At 46.8% G+C, this 25,617-nt stretch overlaps 2 protein-coding genes across 2 annotated transcripts in view; one reads left to right on the forward strand and one right to left on the reverse strand.

Moving 5' to 3' along the window:
• The window catches only part of mapk8ip2 (mitogen-activated protein kinase 8 interacting protein 2), a gene marked incomplete at both ends in the record, with an annotated part of 182,922 nt that overhangs the window by 95,524 nt on the left and 61,781 nt on the right, over window positions 1-25,617 (reverse strand). The window contains one exon of the mRNA XM_084334289.1: window positions 13,567-13,672. Within this exon, the coding sequence (XP_084190415.1) occupies window positions 13,567-13,672 (106 nt within the window). The remainder of the gene's footprint in view (window positions 1-13,566; window positions 13,673-25,617) is intronic.
• Window positions 20,148-25,617, forward strand: part of LOC311244773 (gastricsin-like) — a gene marked incomplete at both ends in the record, with an annotated part of 36,087 nt that continues 30,617 nt past the window's right edge. Inside the window, 4 exons of the mRNA XM_084334460.1 lie at window positions 20,148-20,203; window positions 21,613-21,754; window positions 23,311-23,428; window positions 23,867-23,985. Coding sequence (XP_084190586.1) covers window positions 20,148-20,203; window positions 21,613-21,754; window positions 23,311-23,428; window positions 23,867-23,985 — 435 coding nt within the window. The remainder of the gene's footprint in view (window positions 20,204-21,612; window positions 21,755-23,310; window positions 23,429-23,866; window positions 23,986-25,617) is intronic.

The raw sequence follows: 25,617 nt of genomic DNA on the forward strand, positions 1-25,617 counted from the left end.
TCTACAGAACCTTCTGTGTAATCATCTTCCCTTTATTAATTTCCTTAGATTTTTTGTACACATGATCTCAAGAAGGTACTGAACGAGATCAGTGGCAGTTTTTAATGTTTTGGTCATTATTAGCATGGTGTTATTCACTGTCAAATATGAAAAGAAAAATCATAATTCATATTCTCCTTTGTTTCATCACAATTTAAGCAAGCCTAGTAATAGACACAACATTTCTGACACTGTGAATACATTCCCTGAGGTATAGATGTCCCTAGATACCAAGAATATGCAAATGAGCCTTGTAGAAGTGGAGCAATATTCCGTTTACCTAGGTATATATTTTAGGCGGATTTTCAGAAAATATTCCACGGGTGGAACAGGTTAAGAACTTCTACTCATGCACAATAGAGAGCATCCTAACTGGTAACATCACCTCCTGGTTTGGGAATAGCACCGCACACGACTGCAGCAGACTACAGAGAGTGGCCCGTTCAGCCGAACGCACAATTGGAGGTGGGCTTCCCACTCTCCAGGACATTTATAACAAGCGTTGCAGGGCCAAGGCTAAGATAATAACCAAAGACTCTAGTCACCCAAACAACTGCCTCTTTGAACTGCTGCGGTCAGGCAAGTGCTACCAGAGTCTCATGGCCAGTAGGAAGGAGCTTCTATCCCCAGGCCATCAGGATGTCCAATGACTCCATGTAACAACCCATCATCTACACTCATTGCACACACATCCACATGCACACACTCACTTTTAAACAAACACTCACCTTAAAGGAAAACTCCAACATTTTGGGAAATTAGCTTATTTAACATCTTCCCTGGAGTTAGACAAGAAGATACATACCTTTTTTGTCTCTGTGCGTGCATTTAGCTTAGGGAACAGTCGCTCCGTTAGCATAGCTTAGCTTCATCACTGGAAGTGAGGCAGATCCGGAGCCTTACAGTGTATAGTTTGATTGATTGATTGAAAAGTTTATTAACAGATTGCAGAATACACTCCAAATACAACTCCAAAACGTTCATGTAAACATGTTGTGACCTGTGTATTCACCACGTGGAGAAATAAAAAATAATTGAATTAGACAATTACGTTTTATAAGCAAATATACTCTGAACTATTTTTTGGCCCAACCACTCCTCCCTGAGCGCAGCCAGTGATTTCAACGTGACGCCGTGTTTGTTTACATTCTCATTCATTCAAAAGATCCGAACCGATTGAAGTTTATGGATACCATGACTTGAAATCCTCTTACCTTGACGATTAAAAGCCTCCCCAATTTAGAAAACAGTAATCCAATGGCTGGTATATTGTTATACCAGACGCTCTGAGCTAACCGGAGCTAACGCAGAACAGGAGGATAGTAAAGCATATATAATGACTTCCTTTCTGGGGTTGTCAAAATAAAAGTGCAACGTTTATAGCAGCGGAAAACGTTTATTTTGTACATTATCTAACGTTAACACGAACCTAAACTAACTTTAGGTTAGTTGTAACGTTAGTTTAGGTTCGTAGGTTGAGTGTGGACAGGAAGGGGCGAACCATACACACATATTCTGGGGATGTCAGAAGATAAGACACTACTGGGAAGAGATAGGAGGGATAATAAATGAAATAATAGGATACGAAATACCCCAGGGAGGCCAAGTGTTGTATTTGGGGAATCTGTCACAGGAAGGAATCCAAGGGGAAGACAAATATTTGATTAAGATATTGATAGTGGCAGCCAAGAAAGCTTTAACTAAACTGTGGTACAAGGTAGAAGTGCCGACAAAGGATCAATGGATAGAGTTGGTAGAGGGGATACAGGAAATGGAGAGAATCACACATCTGCTGAGGCTGCAAGAAGAAAAGTTTGAATGGAAATGGGGAAAATGGGAAGAATACAGGAGGGGAAGTAACGACATCACAGAGGTTTGAAAAGGATACAAGGAAATGAATAAAAATGTAAATAAATAATGCAAATGTAGAATGGACCGAAGGACCCATGTAACACTTTTTCTTTACTCATTTTTTGTCTATTTGTTTTAATTTATGTACTGTGTATTGTCTATGAATGTTGTCTATGTATGTTGTTGAAAAAAAGAAAATAAAAATGTAAGTGAAGTTTTTTTCTTCAAAAATGGCCAAAATTGACAGCTCTGAGCTCAGGCCTGCACTGCACTACTGCAGTAATGGCTGCAGTACAAACTGGTGAAACATTCTGCGCGGGTTGACCCGGGATTAAATAAATAATAGCCAATCAAAATAGGCTATTAACGTCATCTAAGCACGGTCCGTGCAGTTAAACTATTGCCATTGAATGGGGGATTGAATGATTGACAGCATTGTGATCCAATCAGAGAATGGTTTCTCTTTTTTGCGGCTCTGCGGCTCTGCAGCTAGACGGAGGTTGAATGATTGACAGCCTTGTGATCCAATCAGAGAATGGTTTCTCTTCTGCGGCTCTGCAGCTTGTTTACAAAATAATTTTTATCTCAGTTTAAGAAGCTAACTTGTTGGAGCTAACGTAGCTAAAGGGCTACCACCGCAGCTACCAGGCCCAGGGTGGAGTGTTTTGTTATTGTTCATGAACTTATTGTGCATCGTTTGATGATATATATATATTTTTTTATCTCAGTTGAAGTAGTGTAATTGACGTGATTGCCGGCTTGGACTGTGTAAGCTAACTTGTTGTAGCTAACGTGAGCTAATAGCTAAGTCATCGAAACGTTCACCCAGAGGAAGAAGAAGAAGAGGAAGATGGGATAGGTGAGCCCACAGCTTTGGTGAGTGCACTGCTTTGGCAATCGCTTGGGTGACTGTCTGATAGCTCCTTATATCCGTTTGGTGCTGGCTGGATAACTAATGTGAGCTAACGTTAGCTGCTAGCCACAATGCTATACTGTTATACTGGCATATTCCATTCACGTTAGCATGTAGCTAACAACATCGGCGATCTTTTTGTGAGAATAAACTATCCGCTCTTGGTGGTTAATTGTGTTGATGTTAGTTTTGTTTCATCAACAAATGAGAGGCAGAACACACAGTGAATGTATCCGTTTTGGTTATTGCACTTTTATTGCACTTTGCTGAAAAATAAGTGCTACATGGGCTAAATAGCGCACGGAGGCATTTAAAGATGGCGGCTTGTTGATTTTTCCCCCCCTCACTCTCCTCCCTCTCTCTCCTCCCCTCCTCCTCCTCCTCTCCTCTCCTCCTACTCCTCTCCCCCTCCTCTCCTCCTCTCCTCCTCTCCTCTCCTCTCTCCTCTCCCCTCCTCCTCCTCCTCACCTCTCCTCTCCTCTCCTTAATCAGAGTTTCCAACGCTATAGGTCTATATGACAGGCGTTGTACTCTTAAACAGTAATGTATATTTGTAGATCTGGTATGTCATAAATGTCTGGATGTAGCAGTACTGTCTATATCTCTGTATGTCATATATAGATGTAGCAGTACTGTCTATCTGTATGTCATGTTATGATGAATTGAAAATGGGGGACCCTGATGTAAACAAGACGAAAGTCTTTCTCTGGTCTGCATCCCCTTAACAATTGTGTATTGAGCCGTACTGTATTGTACCCATTCTGCAATCTGTTAAATAAAGTTTTCATTCATTCATTCATTGTCCTTGTGTTACATAAAACCCATCTGTGGCCTTGTGCAGAGGAAGGTGGTAAATACATGTTAGATATTCCAATGTACAGTTTTGCATACCATTGACTCAGAATGGTCTGTTTTATTGAAATCGTCACAGCAGTATAGTTTGTTTATACTTCAGAAGTATGATATTTAAACATGGTCCCCAAAATGAATGGAAGCCAATGAGGAGCCTGACACCTGGGAGGAATGGGGGTGTTGCAGTTTCCGTTTCCGGTTTGGGCGATCCGCCGATCGGCCACCAGATGGCGCTCTTGAACCGTTGGAGAATTGAGAGGGGATCAACAGTAGATCTCAAGTCTCCGGGGGAGAAATCTGATTGCGATCACAGATTTTTTAAATATTGATCTCAATGACGTGTTACGGCGTCATTGGCAGAATTAGCATGGCGGGGAATGACGAGTTTAGGCGTCCTTGGCGATTAAAGTGTTAATATGGAAGAGGCCTAGAAATTCTATTTGTACTGTTCTGAAGGTCCAGATTAAAACATAGTCTGCTTTATTATTTTGTATAACTTATATATTGTTTAAATATATAAGATATATATCTTCACGTCATCTGTTTTACGTGCTCGTATTTATCATTCGCCTTTTGTATATGTTCCATTCTTAACGCCGTAGGCGCCAGCGCGCGCCCCTCTAGACATGTTCAGAACATGCCCAGGCAAGAGCAGAGAGAGCGTATTGATCTGTGTGGGTGAACAGACTCAGTCCACGGAAAACTAACATAAAGTGTGTTGTGGAGAAGTAACGTTTGGCGCAGTTGTAAACGGACAGAACGTATCGTTATAGAGAGCCGAACGGCTAATTAGATACAACTATAAGATTGTCGAGCCACTATTGGCACAGTATAGTGACTTGTGTGAGCGAAGTAGCGTTGAGAGACCCTTTGAAGACTTTCTGCGGGTTAGCCTTAAGTACAAACGGGGCTAACTAGCTATCACCCTTGCCAACGGGCTTTTGGACTAATAGCTATTAATCCTGCCATCGGGCGCTAGGAATACAAGGACCGGTCCGTACGAGACCCTTTCCTCCCCAGCGACGACCGGATTATCCTAAGTGTGTCTGCAGCCCTCTGGAGTAGGAACTCCAGAGGACCACCGTCTCCATCCACCATCTTGCTTTTCCCTGTGCTGCGTGATTCTTCTCCATCCACTCCACGCTTCAATGGTCGAGTACTAGTAGTTAAAGACTATCGTTACCTCTGACGTTGTTGCACTGACATTCTATTATTAAAGGAGAGCTGTGTTGTATAATATGTATGTTCACTATTACTATTAAAATGCTTGGTCAACTTGTATCCCTGTCCCTGCGCCGTTAATAGAGTGTCCGCCATTTTGTGTACCTGTAATGTCTGGCTAATTTAATATTCTGCATTAGTGGTTTAATCTAACATATCAATACAGTCCGGGTTGTGTAGCCCCTTAGCTACAATTGGTCCTTCGAGCCGGAGGGTATCAGTAATAATAATATTAGTGATAATATGGCCAGCGGCGGACACTCCCCAACCAGCCCTCCCCCCTCACCGCGCCCTAGGCGCCAGCGTCAGCCCCCTCCCTACTTGGAGGGCTACGCTGTAGATTTACCTCATAGCTTATCCCAGAGCATGCTAAGCAGGGATAACCTTAGTAGCCCAAGCATGCCCAACCTTACCGAAGAGTCAACCCTAGATGTAGAGACCCAAGCTAGTTTAAGTGAAACTGACTTAGCTTACAGGGGGGGACAAGCGGGGCATGACTTGACTGTACCCATAGAACACCGCGCCCCCGAGATGGACCTCGGAGCGCATGAAAGTAAAGAACACTGCGCCCCCTAGATGGACCTCGGAGCGCATGAAAGTAAAGAATACCGCGCCTCCGAGATGGACCTCGGAGCGCATCAAAGTAAAGAGTACCGCGCCCCCGAGATGGACCTCGGAGCGCGGGAGAAGACAGAGTACAGCGCCTCCGAGATGGACCTCGGAGCGCGTGAGAAGACCAGGTCACCGCCAAGCCCGGCCAGCTCCAAATCACCATCCTCAGCGTCCTCCCCAAGCGGAGCCGATAAGAGGCTAGCGCAAGTCCTGATCGCCACAATAACCGCTTCCGCGGAAAGGGATCGCCTCCAGGAGCAAAGAGAGAGTGAGCGTGACCGCCTCCAGGCGCAACGAGAGAGTGAGCGCGAACATATCAGACTGGAAGAGAGGCGCCTCCAGGCTAAAGAAACCATAGAGCGAGACCGCGCCAATGCGCAGCGCGAGGCAGAGCGAGACCGCGCCAATGCGCAGCGCGAGGCAGAACGAGACCGTCTACAAGCACAAATGATGGCGCAAGCGCTCCAGAATGTGACTCCCCACTCTTCCACCCGGAGCTCCCGGAGATCATCACGCCAAGGGTCGAGGGCACCCTCCCCTCCCCGACAAAGCTACATGGGAACCCGCCTAAGGGAAGAACCTGCTTGCGTTGCAGAGCAGCTAGCCGAGCGACTACAAAGCCTGACTGAGGACGAGGGAGGACAGAGGGCCCGCCCGCACTACTCCATCTCAGACCAGGAGGCACAGCGCAGCCCCGGTCTCAGTCCCGACACGCTGCGTCATGAACCCCCAACACGTCCCAGTGGGGAGTTCGAGCACCAGACGGCACTGAGGAATAGTGCCTGGGAACCCACCCCCTGGTTCCCGCCCAGCACGAACCAACGACCCAACGTACAGGGAGACTCGCCGCGGATGCCTCTCCCCCCACGTGCGTCAGTGTCACAGCCATCCATGGCACCCTACATTGGGACACCCACATTCCCAGACTTCACAAGAGAAGACCGAGCGCAGTATACCAAGCTGCGTATGTGCCTAGAGACAATCATGTCAGCAGTACAGGACGAGCCATACAAGTACGCCATTCTCCTTAAGCATCTCAAGGTAACTAGAGCTCACAACATTGCGCTGGCATACTCCAATTCACAAACTCCCTATTCTGACGCCCTGGCGGCCCTCGACGGACGTTACGGACGTACGTGGGACTATGTCATTCAGGAGATACGTGAGATCGAACGTCCCCCCCCGGCTAGAGACAACCGAGCCCTGGACGACCTATCCGTCAAAGCACAGTCCCTAGTAGGGATGCTCGGGTCCCAGAGAGAGAAGGGGAGGTACGAGCTGTACGCCAACTCCAACGTGGAGCGCATATTGGAGAAGCTCCCCCCATTCCGCCAAGAACGCTTTCGGCGGCAACGAAACTACCGTGACCCGAATGGACCAGAACAGTCACTGTTGGATCTTGCTGACTTCCTAGCCAGAGAGGTTAGCAGTCTAAGAATCGACACCTTCGCATGGGGTGGCTCGAACTGTAAAGAGGGACCGAGGAGGGCTAAAGACCAAAGTAGGCCCATCACAGTGATGCACCAGGCCGAGTCGGTATCACGACAGAAGAGTCACAACCCCCCCGCCAAGGGGAAATGGAAGATCGCATGTCAATACTGCGACAACGAACACTGGCTGTCACAGTGCGACGCATTCAAGAAACTGACCACCGTCGAAGTAAGTCAGTGGATTAAAGCTAACCGCCGCTGCTTCCGCTGCGCGCGCGGCCACATGGCAGCAGAATGCCGCCTTAAGAAGAAGTGTGGCAAGTGTGACGGCGCTCACCTCGAAGCACTGCACAAGAGCAACAAGCGCCCACCAGCTCCACAAAGCAACTCGAGAACAGAAGTACTCTACATCGACCCCGCGAAGAGTGGGAGCTCCAGAGTGCTCCTCAAGGTAGTACGAGTACTCCTCAGTCACGGGGACAAGGTACTCGACACCTACGCCGTCCTCGACGACGGGTCGGAGAAGACACTCCTCCTCGCCTCCGCCGCGACCCAGTTGGACCTGCGGGGCCCAGAGGAGACCATGACCCTCCGTACCATTCGTCGAGATTTAAAGACAATCAAAGGTGAAAACGGCTCGTTCACCATTGCAGCGATCGACCAGCCTGAGAAGCGGTACGCCATCAGCAAGGCGTTCACAAGCTACGACATAGGTTTGTCACGCTACGATTACCCCATCCCACAGCTGAGGGAAAAGTACGACCACCTACGCCAACTGCCCATACCGCTTATCAGCGGCGCTACGCCGACCCTACTCATTGGCTCCGACCACGCGGACCTCATTGTCCCAACTGATGCGGTCCACATCGGACCCAGAGGATGCCCAGCCATGGTTAAGACCCGACTGGGGTGGACGCTCCAGGGCCCCCTCTCCGGGCCTTCCAGCCAACCAACATCCACACGCTGCCTTCACACCAAGGCGAGCGACACAGACAACACTCTCCTACAGCACGTTGAGAGGCTATGGACACTAGACGCGCTGCCATTCAAGAACGAACCAAGGAGGACAAGTATGCCATCGCTCTACTAGAGCAGAAGACTACGAGGGTCGAGGTCGACGGAGTGCTAAGATACGCAACCCCACTCTTGAGGTGGGAAGGGATGCCCACTCTGCATGTACCTAAGGGAGCGACGCACCACTACCTACAGAGCACTGAGCGGCGCCTCGCCAAGGATCCCCCACAAGCAACGATCTATCGCACCGAGATCGAGAAGCTGGTAATGGCCGGCCACATAAAGAAAAACGATGACCACGAGGCAGAAGGGACGACAGAGTCCTGGTACGTGCCCCACCACAAGGTCACCCACAACGGAAAGAACCGCATTGTGTTCAATTGCAGTTATCAGATTGGACAGCAGAATCTGAATAACCTACTACTGCCCGGCCCGACACTCGGACCCTCCCTCCTCGGCGTCCTGATACGCTTTCGTCAGGACAAAGTGGCCATCAGCGGCGACATCAAGGGGATGTTCCTACAAGTTCGACTGATGGAGGAAGACAAGCCTTTACTGAGGTTTCTGTGGAGGTAGAGGCTCGACGACGAACAACCCTCGATATACCAATGGGAGGTACTCCCCTTCGGCACCACCTGCAGCCCGTGCTGCGCCACGTTCGCGTTACAGAAGCACTTGGCCGAAAACCCCGGAGCTGACGATGATGTCCGACACAGTGTTGAACGAAGTTTCTACGTGGACAACTGTCTACAGAGCGTATCAACGCCAGAAGAAGCAGAGAGCATCCTAATGAAGCTACGGGCTTCGTTAGCCAAAGGTGGATTCGACCTCCGACAGTGGGCCAGTAGCGACCCTCAAGTTCTCCAACACCTCCCTCCAGAGACTAAAGCCGCTAGCAGCGAGACCTGGATGGCGCACACCCCAGGCGAAGCGCAAGAGATGACCCTGGGCCTCGTCTGGCACTTCAAGACGGACTCGCTTCACTACCGACACACACCTCTGAGGACGGATCAAGAGACGTCCACGACTAGAGTAACCACTCGGCGGAGTGTGTACCGAACACTCGCCAGCCAGTATGACCCCATGGGGTGTATTCTCCCCTACACCACACGGGCGAAGATGCTGGTAAGAGAACTGTGGGCCAAGGAGCAGGGCTGGGACGACCCCATACCCGAGCACCTAGCCACCACATGGAGAGAGTGGGAGGATGAACTTGTCTTACTCCGCGAGGTTGCCATCCCGCGGAGTTACTTCCCCCCTACCGTGCGACTGGAGACATGTCAGATAGACCTGCACGTCTTCAGCGACGCCTCTGAAGTGGCGTACGGATCTGTGGCCTACCTGAGAGCTCGAGAAGAGGGAGGAGAAGTCCACGTAGCCTTCGTCCTGGCCCGCTCGAGGATAGCTCCCCGCAAGCAGCAGTCGATCCCGCGACTAGAGCTCTGCGCAGCTCTGGTAGGCACGCAACTCGCCAAAATGGTGCAAAGTGAACTCACCATACCGGTGCGTGAGATCATCCTATGGTCAGACTCCATGACCGTGATCACCTGGATCCAGTCCGCCTCCTGTCGGTACAAAGTTTTCGTCTGAGTCGGAGTAACCGAAATCCAAGACCTGGTAGGAGCGGAATGTTGGAGATATGTTGACACCAAGCAGAACCCGGCGGATGTCATCACACAGGGGATGTCCCTAGCCGACCTCACCCGTCCTAACTCATACAGTGATGGCCCAGAATTCCTCAAGCTCCTGGAGGAGAAGTGGCCTATCTCCACACCGCGTGAGGCGAACCAAGACGAGTCAGAAATAAAAGGGTCCATGTTCTGCGGGCTGAGTCAAGCCCCGGCTCCAACGGGCCCGGACCTAGACGACTGTCAAACTCTGGAGAGTGCCCAGAAAAGGACATTTCTATGGCACCACCCGGAGCTCCCCCCCACCACAGACCTCGATGCATCTGCCTACAAGGAAGCGGAACTTCTTGTGCTGCAGAGGGCGCAGAGAGACTCTTTCCCAGAGGAAATGGAGTGTTTGATAAGGGCAAAGCCAGCCCCCTCAGACAGTCGACTCCTCACATTAGCCCCAGAAATCGACGCCCAGGGCCTCATCAGGGTGGGTGGTCGGTTGAGACGGGCCCCGGACTTGGCCGAGGATGTTAAGCATCCCATCGTCCTAAGCAGCCGACACAGGATAACAGATCTGATCATTCAGAAATACGACGAGGTGGTGTGCCACGCGGGGACCGAGCGAGTCTTTGCGGAGATCCGACGGCGCTTCTGGATACTCCAAGGGAGAGAAGCTGTACGCCAATTCCAACGAACTTGCCCGACCTGTCGCAAGTGGAGGGCACAGCCTATTATCCCGAAGATGGCAGACCTGCCTCCCTGCCGCCTCCGACTCGGCGAGCGGGCCTTCCATTCCACGGGCGTGGACTGCTTCGGCCCATTCAACGTCAAGAGAGGAAGAGGAACAGAGAAGTGGTGGGGCATCGTGTATAAATGCATGACCACCAGAGCTGTTCACATTGAGCTCCTCCAGTCGATGAGTACGGACTCGTTCCTCATGTCATTCCGGAGGTTCCAAGCGAGGAGAGGGACCCCCTCAGTGCTATTGTCAGACCAAGGGACAAATTTCCGAGGAGGAGACACGGAACTGAGAGCGAGCTTCCTGAACATGGGTGAAGAACTCAAGACTCGCCTTGCTCCGGCGCAGGTCACCTTCCAGTTCAATCCTCCGAATGCCCCCCATTTCGGGGGAACGTGGGAGAGAGAGGTCCGATCAATAAAGACTGCTATGTACACCGTACTTGGAGCCCAGACAGTGGGCGATGAAGTCCTGGCTACGGTCCTCACCGAGATTGAGGGAGTTCTGAACTCCAAGCCCCTCGGCTACGTTTCAAGCGACGTAGCTGACATCGACCCCATCACCCCAAACTACCTCTTGATGGGGCGGCTGGACCCTGCCCTTCCTCAGACTGTGTACAGACAGGATGAGAGGAACGAACGGAGAATGTGGAGACACAGCCAAGTACTGGCCGACCAGTTTTGGGCCCGCTTCCTCCTACACTACTTACCCTCCCTTCAAGCCCGTCAGAAATGGGTGAAAGACAGGGACAACCTGACCGTGGGGACCGTCGTGATGATCATAGACCAGTCACTACCCCGAGCTACGTGGTGAGCAGAGTGATCAATGGCTCGGATGGGAAGGTCAGAGCGGCAGAGGTCATCGTACAAGGGCGGACTTATATCAGACCAGTAGCTAAGTTGATAGAGCTTCCTGCGTTCCCTGACCCCCCTGACGACAACGATAACCCACGACCTTATAGATTACTTCCAACTTCCCATAGCCCATTATAGAGAAATTGACTTGACCCTTAATCTTAATCTGTGCCCCACATTTTTATTTGCTAATTAGGTTCAGACTAATTAGGGGGCGGCTGTTCTGAAGGTCCAGATTAAAACATAGTCTGCGTTTATTATTTTGTATAACTTATATATTGTTTATATATATAAGATATATATCTTCACGTCATCTGTTTTACGTGCCAGTATTTATCATTCGCCTTTTGTATATGTTCCATTCTTAACGCCGTAGGCGCCAGCGCACGCCCCTCTAGACATGTTCAGAACATGCCCAGGCAAGAGCAGAGAGAGCGTATTGATCTGTGTGGGTGAACAGACTCAGTCCACGGAAAACTAACATAAAGTGTGTTGTGGAGAAGTAACGTTTGGTGCAGTTGTAAACAGACAGAAAGGCAACGTATCGTTATAGAGAGCCGAACGGCTAATTAGATACAACTATAAGATTGTCGAGCCACTATTGGCACAGTATAGTGACTTGTGTGAGCGAAGTAGCGTTGAGAGACCCTTTGAAGACTTTCTGCGGGTTAGCCTTAAGTACAAACGGGGCTAACTAGCTATCACCCTTGCCAACAGGCTTTTGGACTAATAGCTAGTAATCCTGCCATCAGGCGCTAGGAATACAAGGACTGGTCCGTACGAGACCCTTTCCTCCCCAGCGACGACCGGATTATCCTAAGTGTGTCTGCAGCCCTCTGGAGTAGGAACTCCAGAGGACCACCGTCTCCATCCACCATCTTGCTTTTCCCTGTGCTGCGTGATTCTTCTCCATCCACTCCACGCTTCAATGGTCGAGTACTAGTAGTTAAAGACTATCGTTACCTCTGACGTTGTTGCACTGACATTCTATTATTAAAGGAGAGCTGTGTTGTATAATATGTATGTTCACTATTACTATTAAAATGCTTGGTCAACTTGTATCCCTGTCCCCGCGCCGTTAATAGAGTGTCCGCCATTTTGTGTACATTTAATGTCTGGCTAATTAATATTCCAGTAGTGGTTTAACCTATCCTTTAAATACAGTCAGGGTCGTGTAGTCCCTTAGCTACATGTACATTTAGAAATTCTAAAACGGAAAATAAAACAATGACCACGATCCAACAAAATAAGTGTTATTATCTCATATAATCGCAATCACACCATTATTTGATGACTGCAGCAGCCCTACAGTCCACAGCAGTCCACTCCAATTCAACAAAGCCTTTTTTGTTTTGTTTTATATCTCTCATTCCTTCTTAGCGTTCAACTTAATCAAATGTTAATCAAAGATAATGAATGTCTGGAGCTCTGAGCCAACCTTCACTGATGTAATGACAGGGGCATCTGGGTAGTGTAGAGTGTAACGGTCCAAGCGCTCGCCTACCACTGCAGAAACCCTGTGTCCAATTCCTGAAAAGAAGTGGCTGGCGACTCCACATGAATGAACCGACAGTAGGGCAGCATGTGGTAGTTTACACCCTCCCCAGACCGACAGTAGTGCAGCATGTGGTAGTCTACACCCTCCCCAGACTGACAGTAGGGCAGCATGTGGTAGTCTACACCCTCCCCAGACCGACAGCAGGGCAGCATGTGGTAGTCTACACCCTCCCCAGGCCGACAGCAGGGCAGCATGTGGTAGTCTACACCCTCCCCAGACCGACAGCAGGGCAGCATGTGGTAGTCTACACCCTCCCCAGGCCGACAGCAGGGCAGCATGTGGTAGTCTACACCCTCCCCAGGCCGACAGTAAGGCAGCTCGACGACCAGGGGAGGATTGGCTAAAACGACTAAACTTTTCTACCTATCTCACTCACCTAGCGGTACTAGCTGCTATGTAGCACCTAAGGTGAGCAGTCAGCCCTAGCAATTGCAACAGATACACTCTCTGATTCTGAATACAAATGTAGGCACTTGACAAGATAAGTCATTAGACAGAGCAATTAACCAGAGAGGCGTACGAAATTCAAATGAACAACGGCCTATTATATAAAGAGTACCAGTATGTGTACAAACACTTGAATCATGTGTACACTGTGTACTGTGACGGACGGACGGACGGGGGGCTTGCGTATTCAACTGACATCCTAAACACCTGCAAGACTACAGATAATCACCATGTCTTACAGTACCGTTCTCTCATCCTCCAATCATATTCCTCCTCCCGCAGAATTTAAACTGTGTCTGACAGCATTCAGTATCTGAGCTGACAGCTGTATTCTTGTGTTTGTGTATTTGTGAGGGACAAAATAAGAGAGAAGAGAAGGAACGAGACAGAGAAGGAACCGAAGATGACGAGTCTCACCTTCTCATATGGATCCGAGTCGTAGTTGAGTCCGATCCCGCAGTCATCTGTGATTTCAGACAGATCCTCGTCGTCAAACTCCTCTAGACTGATGTCGTGGGCTGGCCTGGAAGCGAAAAAAAAAAAAAAAAAAAAAAAAGTAAATTCACCACATATTCTCTACAAGAAAATTGCCTGTTGCAACAATAACTTATCTTGTTAGCCTGCTCCATCGCTGGCCCCTCCAGAAGGGAGTCCACCCAGTGAGCCTGGGCCCACACATGGGGAAGCCCTCTCTGAACTACGGCCTGTCACTCTCTATCTGGGTCTCGGACTTGTGCACCACACGCACGCACGCACGCACACGCACACGCACACACACACACACACACACACACACACACACACACACACACACACACACACACATACACATACACATACACACACACACTACTGCTTGATGCATGTCTTCAAACGACCACCTGACTTGAGCAGTGCTGCTGAGTGTGGGCCTCCCTCAAACGACCACCTGACTTGAGCAGTGCTGCTGAGTGTGGGCCTCCCTCAAACGACAACCTGACTTGAGCAGTGCTGCTGAGTGTGGGCCTCCCTCAAACGACAACCTGACTTGAGCAGTGCTGCTGAGTGTGGGCCTCCCTCAAACGACCACCTGACTTGAGCAGTGCTGCTGAGTGTGGGCCTCCCTCAAACGACCACCTGACTTGAGCAGTGCTGCTGAGTGTGGGCCTCCCTCAAACGACAACCTGACTTGAGCAGTGCTGCTGAGTGTGGGCCTCCCTCAAACGACCACCTGACTTGAGCAGTGCTGCTGAGTGTGGGCCTCCCTCAAACGACCACCTGACTTGAGCAGTGCTGCTGAGTGTGGGCCTCCCTCAAACGACCATCTGACTTGAGCAGTGCTGCTGAGCAATAGTCTGAAATCTACAATCAGGAAAAAGTAGATTGTCAAAAAACTTCACTATATAAGCTAATAAATCACAAGTTGGAGACTGTGTATCGCCATCAGAACTTCCATTTACAGTCCCCGGCCGAGAAGCGGTTTACTCTGCAACGAGTTCTCCTGATTAGTCTCCATCTCGTCTCTGCCCCATTCGCTCCAGCAGGCTCCTCTCGGCTCCACAGCAGCAGTCGGTTGAGAGGCGTGTGAAGCTGAAGAAAGAAATGCTGCATTGCAGCTTTTCCAGCGAGGACAGGACACTCCACACATCACCTATGGATGTTTACAGCTGGCGTTGCACAGCGGGGGCTTGTTCTGAGTCGTACAGTACGGCAGGCGGGGGCGGGGGCTTGTTCCAAGCCTTGTTAGGGACACTTGATAGCAGATACTTTTTTATTTTTGCTACAAAGAGCATCAGATGATCCTGATGGCAGGTTCTTTAATTACCCTCCTGAACTGATGCGTTTGGCCTACACTCGCTGCATACAAATTGAGAGCACATTGGTTCCAAAAAACCTTTCAGAGATTAAATAGTTCAAGTTTAAGTTCAAGCTTTGTATTATTTGCGGGCGGCTACGTGGTGCAGTGGGCAAGGCGCTCACCACGAATACTGGAGACTGGGCTAGAACAGGTACGCCTCCCTGTTCGAGCCCAGCGCTCCACATTGCTTTCAGTTTAGCTGGTCGTCCGCACTAATACACATTGGCAGTATTAGGGGGAGGGAAACTGATGGGTGGGGATCGGGCGTTGTGGACAGCGACTCCTACAGGTCGGTTGGTGCGCCTATGACTTTTCTATATGGTCACTGACACGTTAGGATGTGAGATCTACAACACGTTTGGTTCTGCTTATGAGACGGTCAGGCGAGAATAAAAACAGAGAAAAGAAGCAGGATGACTTCATGGTCGCGAGACACTCACTGGGACAGAGGTGAGGGAGGGAGTCTAGGTTGTTGATTGGATATCGCAGATAATAGGATAGCTTGCTGATGCAGCTGTCGACCTACACTTTCGGAACAGATAAAAAGGCTCTGTTTTGCAAGACCGCAATGTTGTGAATTATAATATTAAAACTACCGTTTTTTGGTAGGGACATGTCCCTAGCGTCCATATAAAAAACTATGCATATGACAGTAGGTGTGATCTATACTGTTGGTCGCACGTAAAAAAGCAAATAAAAAAATGCTGATGTAGGTAAATACGAGGATAAGTGTGTTTTGATTAAATCAGTATCATTCACAAATATTATATAGTGGGGGAAATATGTAGTGTATTTTTTATATAAACCAAGAGGCCTTATCAGAATCAGAAAGGTCTTTATTGCCAAGTAGTTTTCACATACAATGATTTTATTCTGATATATTGTGCTGCATCAACTCTGTGACATCCAGGGTAATAACGCCATGGGTCTATGAGGCTACAGTGGTTTTCCGTTTAAAGCTCAGAGTATAAAATCAATTAATGGGCAGAATCCATATTTCACTACAACAACAACAGCATCGTCATATATTGTATTATACACATCATTCGATTTTCAGACAATGACATCCACATCAGTTCTAATACAGTGAAGATATCTTGTCAAATATCTCATATAAACACCATTAAATGTGCCTTATTGTCATTCAGAGGCCTGATTATACTGTGTGTTCTAAGTGTTGATATTAACTCATTCAGCGCCAGGGGGCAGGGCGCCAGGGGGCGCCACAGCGCCATCGCTTTAATCAACAAGGAGACCCAAGAAATGTATATATCTTATATATCTTATATTATAGCTATGGGTCTAATAACGCCGTCGATTGTCAGTGAGTTGCTTCTGGTCAACATGCAAAATACATTTCCGTTTTATACCGTTTTGAATATGAGTATAGTTTTGGTGATTCTGAGTAATTCCAGGAAAAGATGCGATAATAGCCTTTTAGTGGAATGCACTTATCACGTTGTAATTTTTCGCCTGATTATCGAATCTTCCTGAAATCAACGCCAGATTATAATTATTATGTCTCCTCGTGCATACATGAAATGGCCCTCGTAGCGGGCCGCTCGGCCCCCCCCCCCTCCCCCCACCGGAGCCAACGGTAAAAAGCACAACACGGTCCACACAGATAGCTTTGATCGCGGGAGAAAGAAATATCAGATCAACGCAAGATTTTATATATAGTGTTCTTACCTCGTCTCTGATGTAATGCAAAAAAAGTATCCAATTATCTGATCGCCATTCCAAATACTGCTTGTGGAGGTCCGTCCCACATTGTCCGGCATTGCATATGAAGGGGGGGGGGGGGGGGGGGCAGCATCGCAGATGTATTGTTGTAAACGCTAGTCCTGCCCGAGTATTTAAACCCCGCCCGCATGGCTCAGATCGGTCCAGAAAAGAAACTACACCATTTCTAATGGAGTGCAATACCGGCTGGTATTGCACATCGTAGGCGGCGGTATTTGCCATTTTGCAAGCTCAGACCCATTCCCAATGATAACATCAGGCTGGATGGATGAAAAATGTATGGATATAGCTAATAAAAGAAATAACGATTAAAACCCGAGTTTTCTCATGATTGGCGCTGAACGGTTGGCGAGTTAACCCGACTTTTCTCGTGACTGGCGCAGAATGAGTTAAGTGCCAACACAAAATATATAAAACGTTCTGTGGAAAGTTTCAGTTGCAGCCACATTGATAGGCATGACCTTGGGGTTGGTATTACAGTACAATGTAAAAGGTACCTAAAGGGTATCTAAACTATATACAGTACGTATAATGATATAATGAGATGGTGCTGAAACTGCAACACAGGATTTTCAATGGCACAGTCTATGGAAAAACAATCTAAATATCATCCTCGGAATGGTAAAACTAAAAAATGATGTATTATGTATATTCTGTGTAAAATATACTCAATATCCATACTTCACTGATGTTGACTGGTGAAAACGAGAAACTTTGTTTGGCGAATCAGATTTGATTATGGATAGAATTCTGATTTACCAATTGTCACCAGTGTAGTTTTCAAAATCTAATAAGATAAGATAAGATAAGATATTCCTTTATTGATCCCCTTGGGGTAATGCGGGCGTCATAGCAGCATGAGGGAGGGGGAGGGGAGCTACAGGTATTTGTAGGGTAATAGTAGAAAGATGTAAATATAGGGAATACAATTAGATCGGAATATAAAACTACAAGAAAAGTAAACAGTGTAAACAAAGGTGCATTTGAATGGTTTCCATGGCTCCTGTGACCATGGTATTTACTGTATTTACCACATTTTACTACAAGACACAGCGGTGATATTTGCCACAGTGAGGTGAGTGGTCATGGTACCGTACAGAAGCATTAGGTAAGTGCTTCACTACAAGTGAAGTGAAGTTAATACAGCAAGTATATGAAACAGTTATAGTTTGCCATACAAGACTGGTATGGATGGAGTGTGTTTGTCGTAATGCCTTGTGATTGCCCTGGCTGGCATCCCGCTGGATGTCGACGATGCTATCACTATGGACGCTGTTCATGCGCCTCGTGTTGTTTATTCTGTGGGAGGTTAAGGTCACTGGGAGTTAAGTCAGTGTTGTTCCATTGTGAGCCTGTGACGCTCATTGAGACATATAATGTATACAAATAAATGTACTTGACTAAAACCAAATGTGTATCAACTGGCCACAGTTAAAGCGTGAGTAATCTTGCAGTATTGTTCTGTTCACCGTATATGAAGATTGACTGCTGCTACATTGAGCAGTAGACTAGTATTTGATCCAACTAAAATAGTCTCATTCAGACGCAACATACTCTCCCTGATACCCTCCACCCTCTCCTCTGATATCCTGTCAACTCTACTCTTGAGTGAGACTTTCTCTGCTCTCCCCTCAGATACGACAACCTCCACCCTCCTCTCAGCCCTCTCTACCTCCTTCGACAAGCTCTGCCTCCTCGCCAGGAAGCCTGCCAGCCGCTCCAGACCCAGACTGTGGCTGATGAATGCAGTTAGAGAAAAGAAAGACGGAGCCTGAGAGCTGCAGAGAGGAAGTGCAAAAAGACCCGCCTCACTGGTGACATCACTACTTGTCATGACCTCAGTCGGGACAGCTGAAACCCGCCCAGTTTTCAGCCGTAGACTAAAAACACACTTTTTCAATCAATATCTGAATTAAAAGTCAAACAAAACACGAAACTTCTTACTGTTTATTACTATTATGTACTATGCTACTATGTCTACACCACTATCTACTATGTACTACGCTACTATGCCTATACTACTACCCACTACGCTACTATGTCTATAATACTATGCACTCAGAGTGTAGCACTCAAATTTGGCACTGCTGGATGAACACCACTGACCCTTAACCTTCAGAGCTGTGCCCCTCCTGCTGACTTGTTGTACACAATGTGTAAGTCGCTTTAGATAAAAACGTCAGCTAAATGTAAATGTTCCCTTTACTGAATAATGTGCAATCTTATCACGTTATCGTAAAGGAAATTGGCTGTGTGTGTGGGGGGGGGGGGGGCAGGTCTGTTTGATGTTGCTATCACAGGAACGGTGGGTGTATACTAGATAGTGGTAAAGTCAAGTCAAGTCAAGTCAATTTTATTTACATAGTACATTTCTAAGCAGCGGCAGCTGGCACCAAAGTGCTTCACAGGCAGGTTGATAAGAGACAAAAATATTACGATGCAAGATATAAAATGAATGAACAATGAATGTAATAAAAACAGGTAGGACACAGTAAAGCAAAGAAGATAAAAAGGGGCCAGGATTCTAGTGGTGATTAAGTGGGGGGGAAGGCCAGGGAGAACAAGTAGGTTTTTAAAAGTGATTTAAAAACCTGCAAGGTCTGGGCGGCCCGTATATTGAGGGGGAGGCTGTTCCACAGTCTAGGCGCTGCAGCGGAGAAGGCTCTGTCTCCCCTAGTCTTGAGCCTAGTTCTAGGCACCACCAATAGCAGCTGGTCGGCTGATCTAAGGGATCTGTGGGGGGTGTGGCGGTGCAGGAGCTCGGATAGATAGGGAGGAGCCGTGCCATTGAGTGATTTAAAAACATTTAGAGCTAGTTAAAAATCTATCCTAAAACGAACAGGCAGCCAGTGGAGCGAGGCCAGAACTGGGCTGATGTGCTCATGTTTTTTTGCTTTGGTGAGGAGGCGTGCGGCTGCATTCTGCACCAGCTGTAGGTGGCGGAGCAGGGATTTGTCAATGCCTGTGTAGAGGGCATTGCAATAGTCGAGGCGAGTGGTGACAAAGGCATGTATCACCGTCTCTAGGTTGTTTTGAGAGAGGTATGCCGTTGTCTTCGCCAGGAGTCTGAGGTGGTAAAAACTGTTTTTGTCAAAGATAACCCCGAGGTTCCTGACAGAGGTGGAGAGGTTTGGACCCAAGGGACCAAGTGCGTCGATGAGGGGGGCCGGGGGGCACTATTAAAAACAATGACCTCTGTTTTCCCTTCGTTCAGTGTCAGGGAGTTTTTCAGACATCCAGCACTTGATCTCTAAAGCCAGAACATTGAGTCTGGAGTAAAAGGGAGCTGAGGGTCACCTTGTCTGGACTGTTATGATGCGACTGTTGATAACAGACTGATATGGGGCTGACAGGTCAGTATATAAGGCCTGCTCTGATCCCAGTGCAGGCCTATCCGACCAGGAGTACTGCAGGGATCATGAAGTGTCTCATCGTTGTTTTGGTCTGTGCTGTGCTCACTGAGGCGCTCATCCAGTAAGTCACCTCCATCTCTACCTCTAAACTAGATGTCACTTTCACCTCAGAGTTGTTCTAGAATTATCCAAACCCTAAAACAAACAAGTATTGCAAAAAATTGTGGGAGCTAGATTAGATAATAAGTCTTACTGACCAGCAGCATAACTAGTAAGAGTAAGCGACTACTTTTATTGTCTTTTATCCGGTTAACATGCAACGGCCCGTAACATGCAATGGCCTGTATATACGACGATTTGCCCACCAGTGCGATACAGCACTTTGCGAGCGTCTACCGGCGAGGGTCTGCATTTTTTATAAAACATATAATATATAGAATTAAAGCCAAATTAAATCCGTTCAGCGGTTCACAAGTTACATGCCGAAATGTCAGGTGTGCGACTTTGTACATGCCAGTGTCAGATTACCACCCCTGACTCCGAGGCTCTGGAACTGTCAGTCATTCGCCGATTGCGAAAATGAGCCAATGAGTGTAGCTTTCCAATGATACCCGATATGTGGTTGTGCGAATCAGGGATCTAGGTGAAAATTTACGAGCGAAAACAGGAAGTGAAAAATACACGGAATGCATTGCCGTCAATGAGGAAATGGATTACTGGAGAACTCTTTTTTTTTACACAGTTTACCAAAATCGCTCTAAATCACCCATTTCTGAACGGATCTTTATGAAATTGTGACCTTTTACTACATAAGACTTCAGGCTATGGACACCTTTTTCCAGCTTATACCAAGTTTTTGGGATATTATTTCTTTGGATATTGCAACTACTACAGAAAAACGTGAGTACACAAGTACAAGTACAACTCAAGTTCAGCCCTATGTTACTCTATTTCATTAGCACTAAAAGTGATTTTTCTTTATTGTGTAAGGAACTTCAGAATGTTATCTTTCAAAAGAGACCAGGCTTATGCATGTGCTATAAGCATAAAGTATAAAGATAAGCTTTGCAAAAAAAGTATACAGTCCTCAAGTTCAAGTAAAACAATGGCCGCTTTTCTGGGCGCATGTTATGTGGTTAAACCTATTCTTATGTCTGCAATGATTGCATTGTTTTTATTCTGTCAACTGATTTTATGCCTATGTTCATTTTATACTAATTGCTGTGGGGCACTCTGGACTGCAGTCCATGTGTGAAAAGTGCTATATAGATAGTTATTAATATTTATTATATTGTAAAAAATGGATGTATTGAAATGTCTGTAAGTCTCGACGACATTGAAAATGAGGGTGACCTCAATTGTCCTTTCGAGAAATCGAGAATGAATAAAGGTTTGAAATGAGTAGGTTAGGGATATGTACAGATAATAGATATGGTATCTACAGATATATAAAAAGGATTATATGCAGGTATGTACAGACAGACGTGGATAGGTACCACTCCGTGCATGTTTGTGTGGTCGTTTTCCCAGGATCCCTCTGGTGAAGCATAAGTCTATGCGTGAGGCTCTGAGAGAGCAGGGGACCCACCTGCCCTACCAGGACCCGGCCCTCAAATACCAGACGGAGTTGGCGGGCTCCGGCGCCACCGTGTACATCAACAACTACGCTGATGTGCGTAAGGAGTCCCTAGTTAAAGCAACTACCGCTGCTAGTGGTACGCCCCAGGACCTCAAGTCACATACTGGTGCTTTTCCATTGTTATTTACTTTCTTATCTCACTTTATTTGTAAACAATATGATTAACTCTGAATATAAAAATATGAGACAAATAAACAGTGTAAACAATATAATTAAATCTGAATATAAGAATAAGAGAAAAAGAAACAATGTAAAAAATATAATTCAATCTGAATATAATAATATGAGAAAAAAAAACAGTGTAAATGATATAATTAAATCTGAATATAAAAATATAAGAAATGTAAACAGTGTAAACAAATGTGCAGATGAGTTGGTTGAATGGTTTTCATGGCTCCTGTGATCATGGTATTTGCTGTATTTTCCATATTTTACCTTTAAATACGAGACACAAAAAGCAACTACTGCTGCTAGTGGTACGCCCCATAACCTCAAGTCACATACTTGTGTTATTCCATTGTTATTATTATTTTTTTATCTCACTTTATTTTATCTTTGGGTGACTAGTCCTCTAATGCCTCTAGTGCTCTTAACTGCTGAGCTGGTTCTCTCGTTAAACACATTTCATTTGTACTGTTGACCATGTGTTAACATACATAACGACCAATAAGGAAACATGACTTGAACTTGACTTGACACATTGTGGATAATAACTGACTAAGGCTATGTTCACACTGCAGGCGGAAATGGCCCAAATGAGATTTTTTGTTTTGCTCACATGTGACTCAGATCAGATAGTGTGAACAGCACAAATCCTCATGGAATCTGATCTTTTCAATTCTGATTTGGGCCACTTTCATATGTGGTCCTGAATCAGATACAGGTCAGAATTGCTTGCAATGAGACCTCAGTCTGAACAGTCATGTCGGAATTCATGCGACTTTTACGTCACTCTGGATTGACATTCATCACAATTCTGCACTGGCGGGAGTCACTCTGTGAATACAAACATGGAAGACAGTTGTGATGGAGGTGGACAGTGGAGGGACAGGGAGGTATTTACCATATTATTTGTGATGATACTTCTGTGGAAGCAAAGACGTGTGCACATGCGGGTCAGTTCAGGAGCGTGACCAGTTCACACTGGAATCATTGGCCACATTTAAAAAATAATGTGAACAGTCAAACAAAAAAAAATCTGATCTGAGCAATGAATCAGAATTTAGCACTAAGGCTTGATCCATACTTCCTCAAACCTCTTTCCCGCTAGCAATCTGACAATGGTGGTGCAGTGGTTAACACTGTCACCTCACAGCAAGAGGGTCCTGGGTTCGATTCCTGCTTGGGGACCAAGTCTCCGGATTGCCAGGTACCCAGATGGGGTATCGCCCGGGCCTTTCTGTGTGTCGCCCATCTTATGTGTGTGTTTTCTGCATGACAAATGAAGACTTCTTCTTCTAGAGACGGAATTACTGTAGGCGATTTGGAAATCGGAGCACGGCAGATGACAATTGGCAAACCTGATAATATACAGAGTGCGTCTTTGTTTTCCTATTCCTTATTGTTTTCATTGTGAATGTGCTCCAAAGACCACCTACTACGGAGCCGTTAGCATCGGCACTCCGCCCCAGTCCTTCCAAGTGCTGTTTGACACCGGCTCTGCCAACCTGTGGGTGCCTAGTGTCTACTGCAACACTGAGACCTGCAGTAAGTAATAACTCCTGTCGGCACAGCCCCGGCAGCACAGACACATGTTGGGCGTCAACTCATGAACAGCATCATCTTCTATCTACAGTTTACATTTTACATTTTGTCATTAGTAATATAGGCAATATATAATATCTACTGTGACTTTCATCTGCTTCTGACCATGTTCACATTCCTATTCAGTTATGGTCCTAAAAGTAAGTACACACACACACACACACACACACACACACACACACACACACACACACACACACACACACACACACACACACAGTGTAATTACATGCTTCCATTAAGATGGTAGGTCTTTTGGGAACATCGACTACCATGTAAAACTAAGTACATAAATTCTGATGATTAAATTATGTATGGTAATGTGAGGTCAAAAGGCTCTACAGGCTTAAGGACGTGTATCCTGCTCTATGCTCTTCTCAGACATGCACAGAAGGTTCAACCCCAAGAAGTCCTCAACCTACAAGGCCGATGGCAGGTCTTTCTACCTGCCCTATGGATCTGGGAGTCTTCAGGGTATCTTTGCATATGACACCGTCAATGTAAGTCTGAGTAATTGATTGATTGAACATTTTATTAACAGATTGCAGAATGGGTACAATACAGTACGGCTCAATACACAGAATTGTTAAGGGGATGCAGACCAGAGAAAGACTTTCGTCTTGTTTACATCAGGGTCCCCTATTTTCAATTCATAACATTTATGACATACATGACATACAAATATACAGTACTGCTTATTTACAGACAGAGTTTCTAAAAGAGAATATATACATTTAAGGGGGGGGGACTGTAGATTGGGGGGGGTTGGGAGGGGGGGGGGGGTTGAAACTGTAGATTTGGGGGGTTTGGACATTTACCAGGGCCAGTTTCGAATTGCGGCCTCCCGTAGGTGCTTTTTTAGAGCGGTTTTGAAGGTGGGTAGGGATTCACATTATTTTACGGCTGTGGGTAGGGCGTTCCACATTGTTGTGGCATAATTGTGAAACGTGTTTAGTCCCTTGTTTGAGCCAAATCTGGGTTGGACATGATTTGTGGAACTCCCTCTGGTGTTGTGGTCATGGTATTCACTGATCGTTGGGAAGTATCTCGACATGTACATGGATACCTTAGTGGTGTAGTGTATCTTGTAGACAGGCCCATTGCAAGTTGCTGTACTCTGTCGTCTACTCTAAGCCATCCCAGGTTGTCAAAATGGGCAGGGGTGAGGTGGGTTTTAGGAGTAAGGTCAAGCAGTAGTCTGACCAGTTTGTTTTGTGGTTTGTAATCTTGTTTTTAGTGCCTTTGATGTGCTTTGGTACCATGAGGTGCAAGCATAGTCGTAGTACCCTTGAATGAGTGCTCCTGTTAGAGTCTTCAGGGTATTCTTGTTTACCAGAGAGGAGATCCGGTACAAGAATATTGTTCGTTGGTTGACTTTTTTGATTACATTGGTTGCCATTTTGTCACAGGAAAGATTTGCCTCTAGGATGTAACCCAGGTATGTAATTTCATCTTTCCTTGTGACAATATTGTTACCCACTGTAACAGAGAAGCCGTTGGCCTTGCTGGGTTTGTTATTTGATCCAAAGAGAATGGACTCTGTTTTACCCAGGTGTAATGATAGTTTGTTATCAGCGAGCCAGGTGCAGATTTCTGCCGAGTTCAGAGCTGAGGGCTTTTTCAACCTGTAACTTGTCCCTGTCAGAGACCAGCAGGGCTGAGTCGTCCGCGAACAGGAACAAGTTGCAGTCACAAGCTGATGACATGTCATTTGCATAAATTAGGAACAGTAGCGGTCCTAGTATGCTTCCTTGTGGAACACCACAGCTCACTGGGAGGGGGGGGGGGGGGATAATGTACTGTTTACCTCCACCATCTGTTCTCTCCCCTCCAGGTAGGATTGCATCCAGCTCGCTGATGAACTATCAAAACCAATCGCTTTAGTTTGTCAATCAGAATGGAGTGATTGACAGTATCGAAAGCCTTTGGGAGGTCCAGCATGACCATGCCGCAGTATTTGCCCGTTTCCACCTCTTGTTTGATGTGGTCGTTCAAATAGAGAAGGCATGTGTCAGTGGAGTGGGATGTTCTGAAGCCAGATTGGAATTCGTAGATTAGTTAATTTCTTTCGTGGGGTTTCGACCTGTTCGTAGAATTTTTTTCCCATGACTTTCGAGATAGAGGTAAGAATA

Source organism: Notolepis coatsorum (genome assembly GCF_963971535.1).
Source record: "Notolepis coatsorum genome assembly, chromosome: 18".
In the NCBI taxonomy this organism is placed as follows: Eukaryota; Metazoa; Chordata; class Actinopteri; order Aulopiformes; family Paralepididae; genus Notolepis; species Notolepis coatsorum.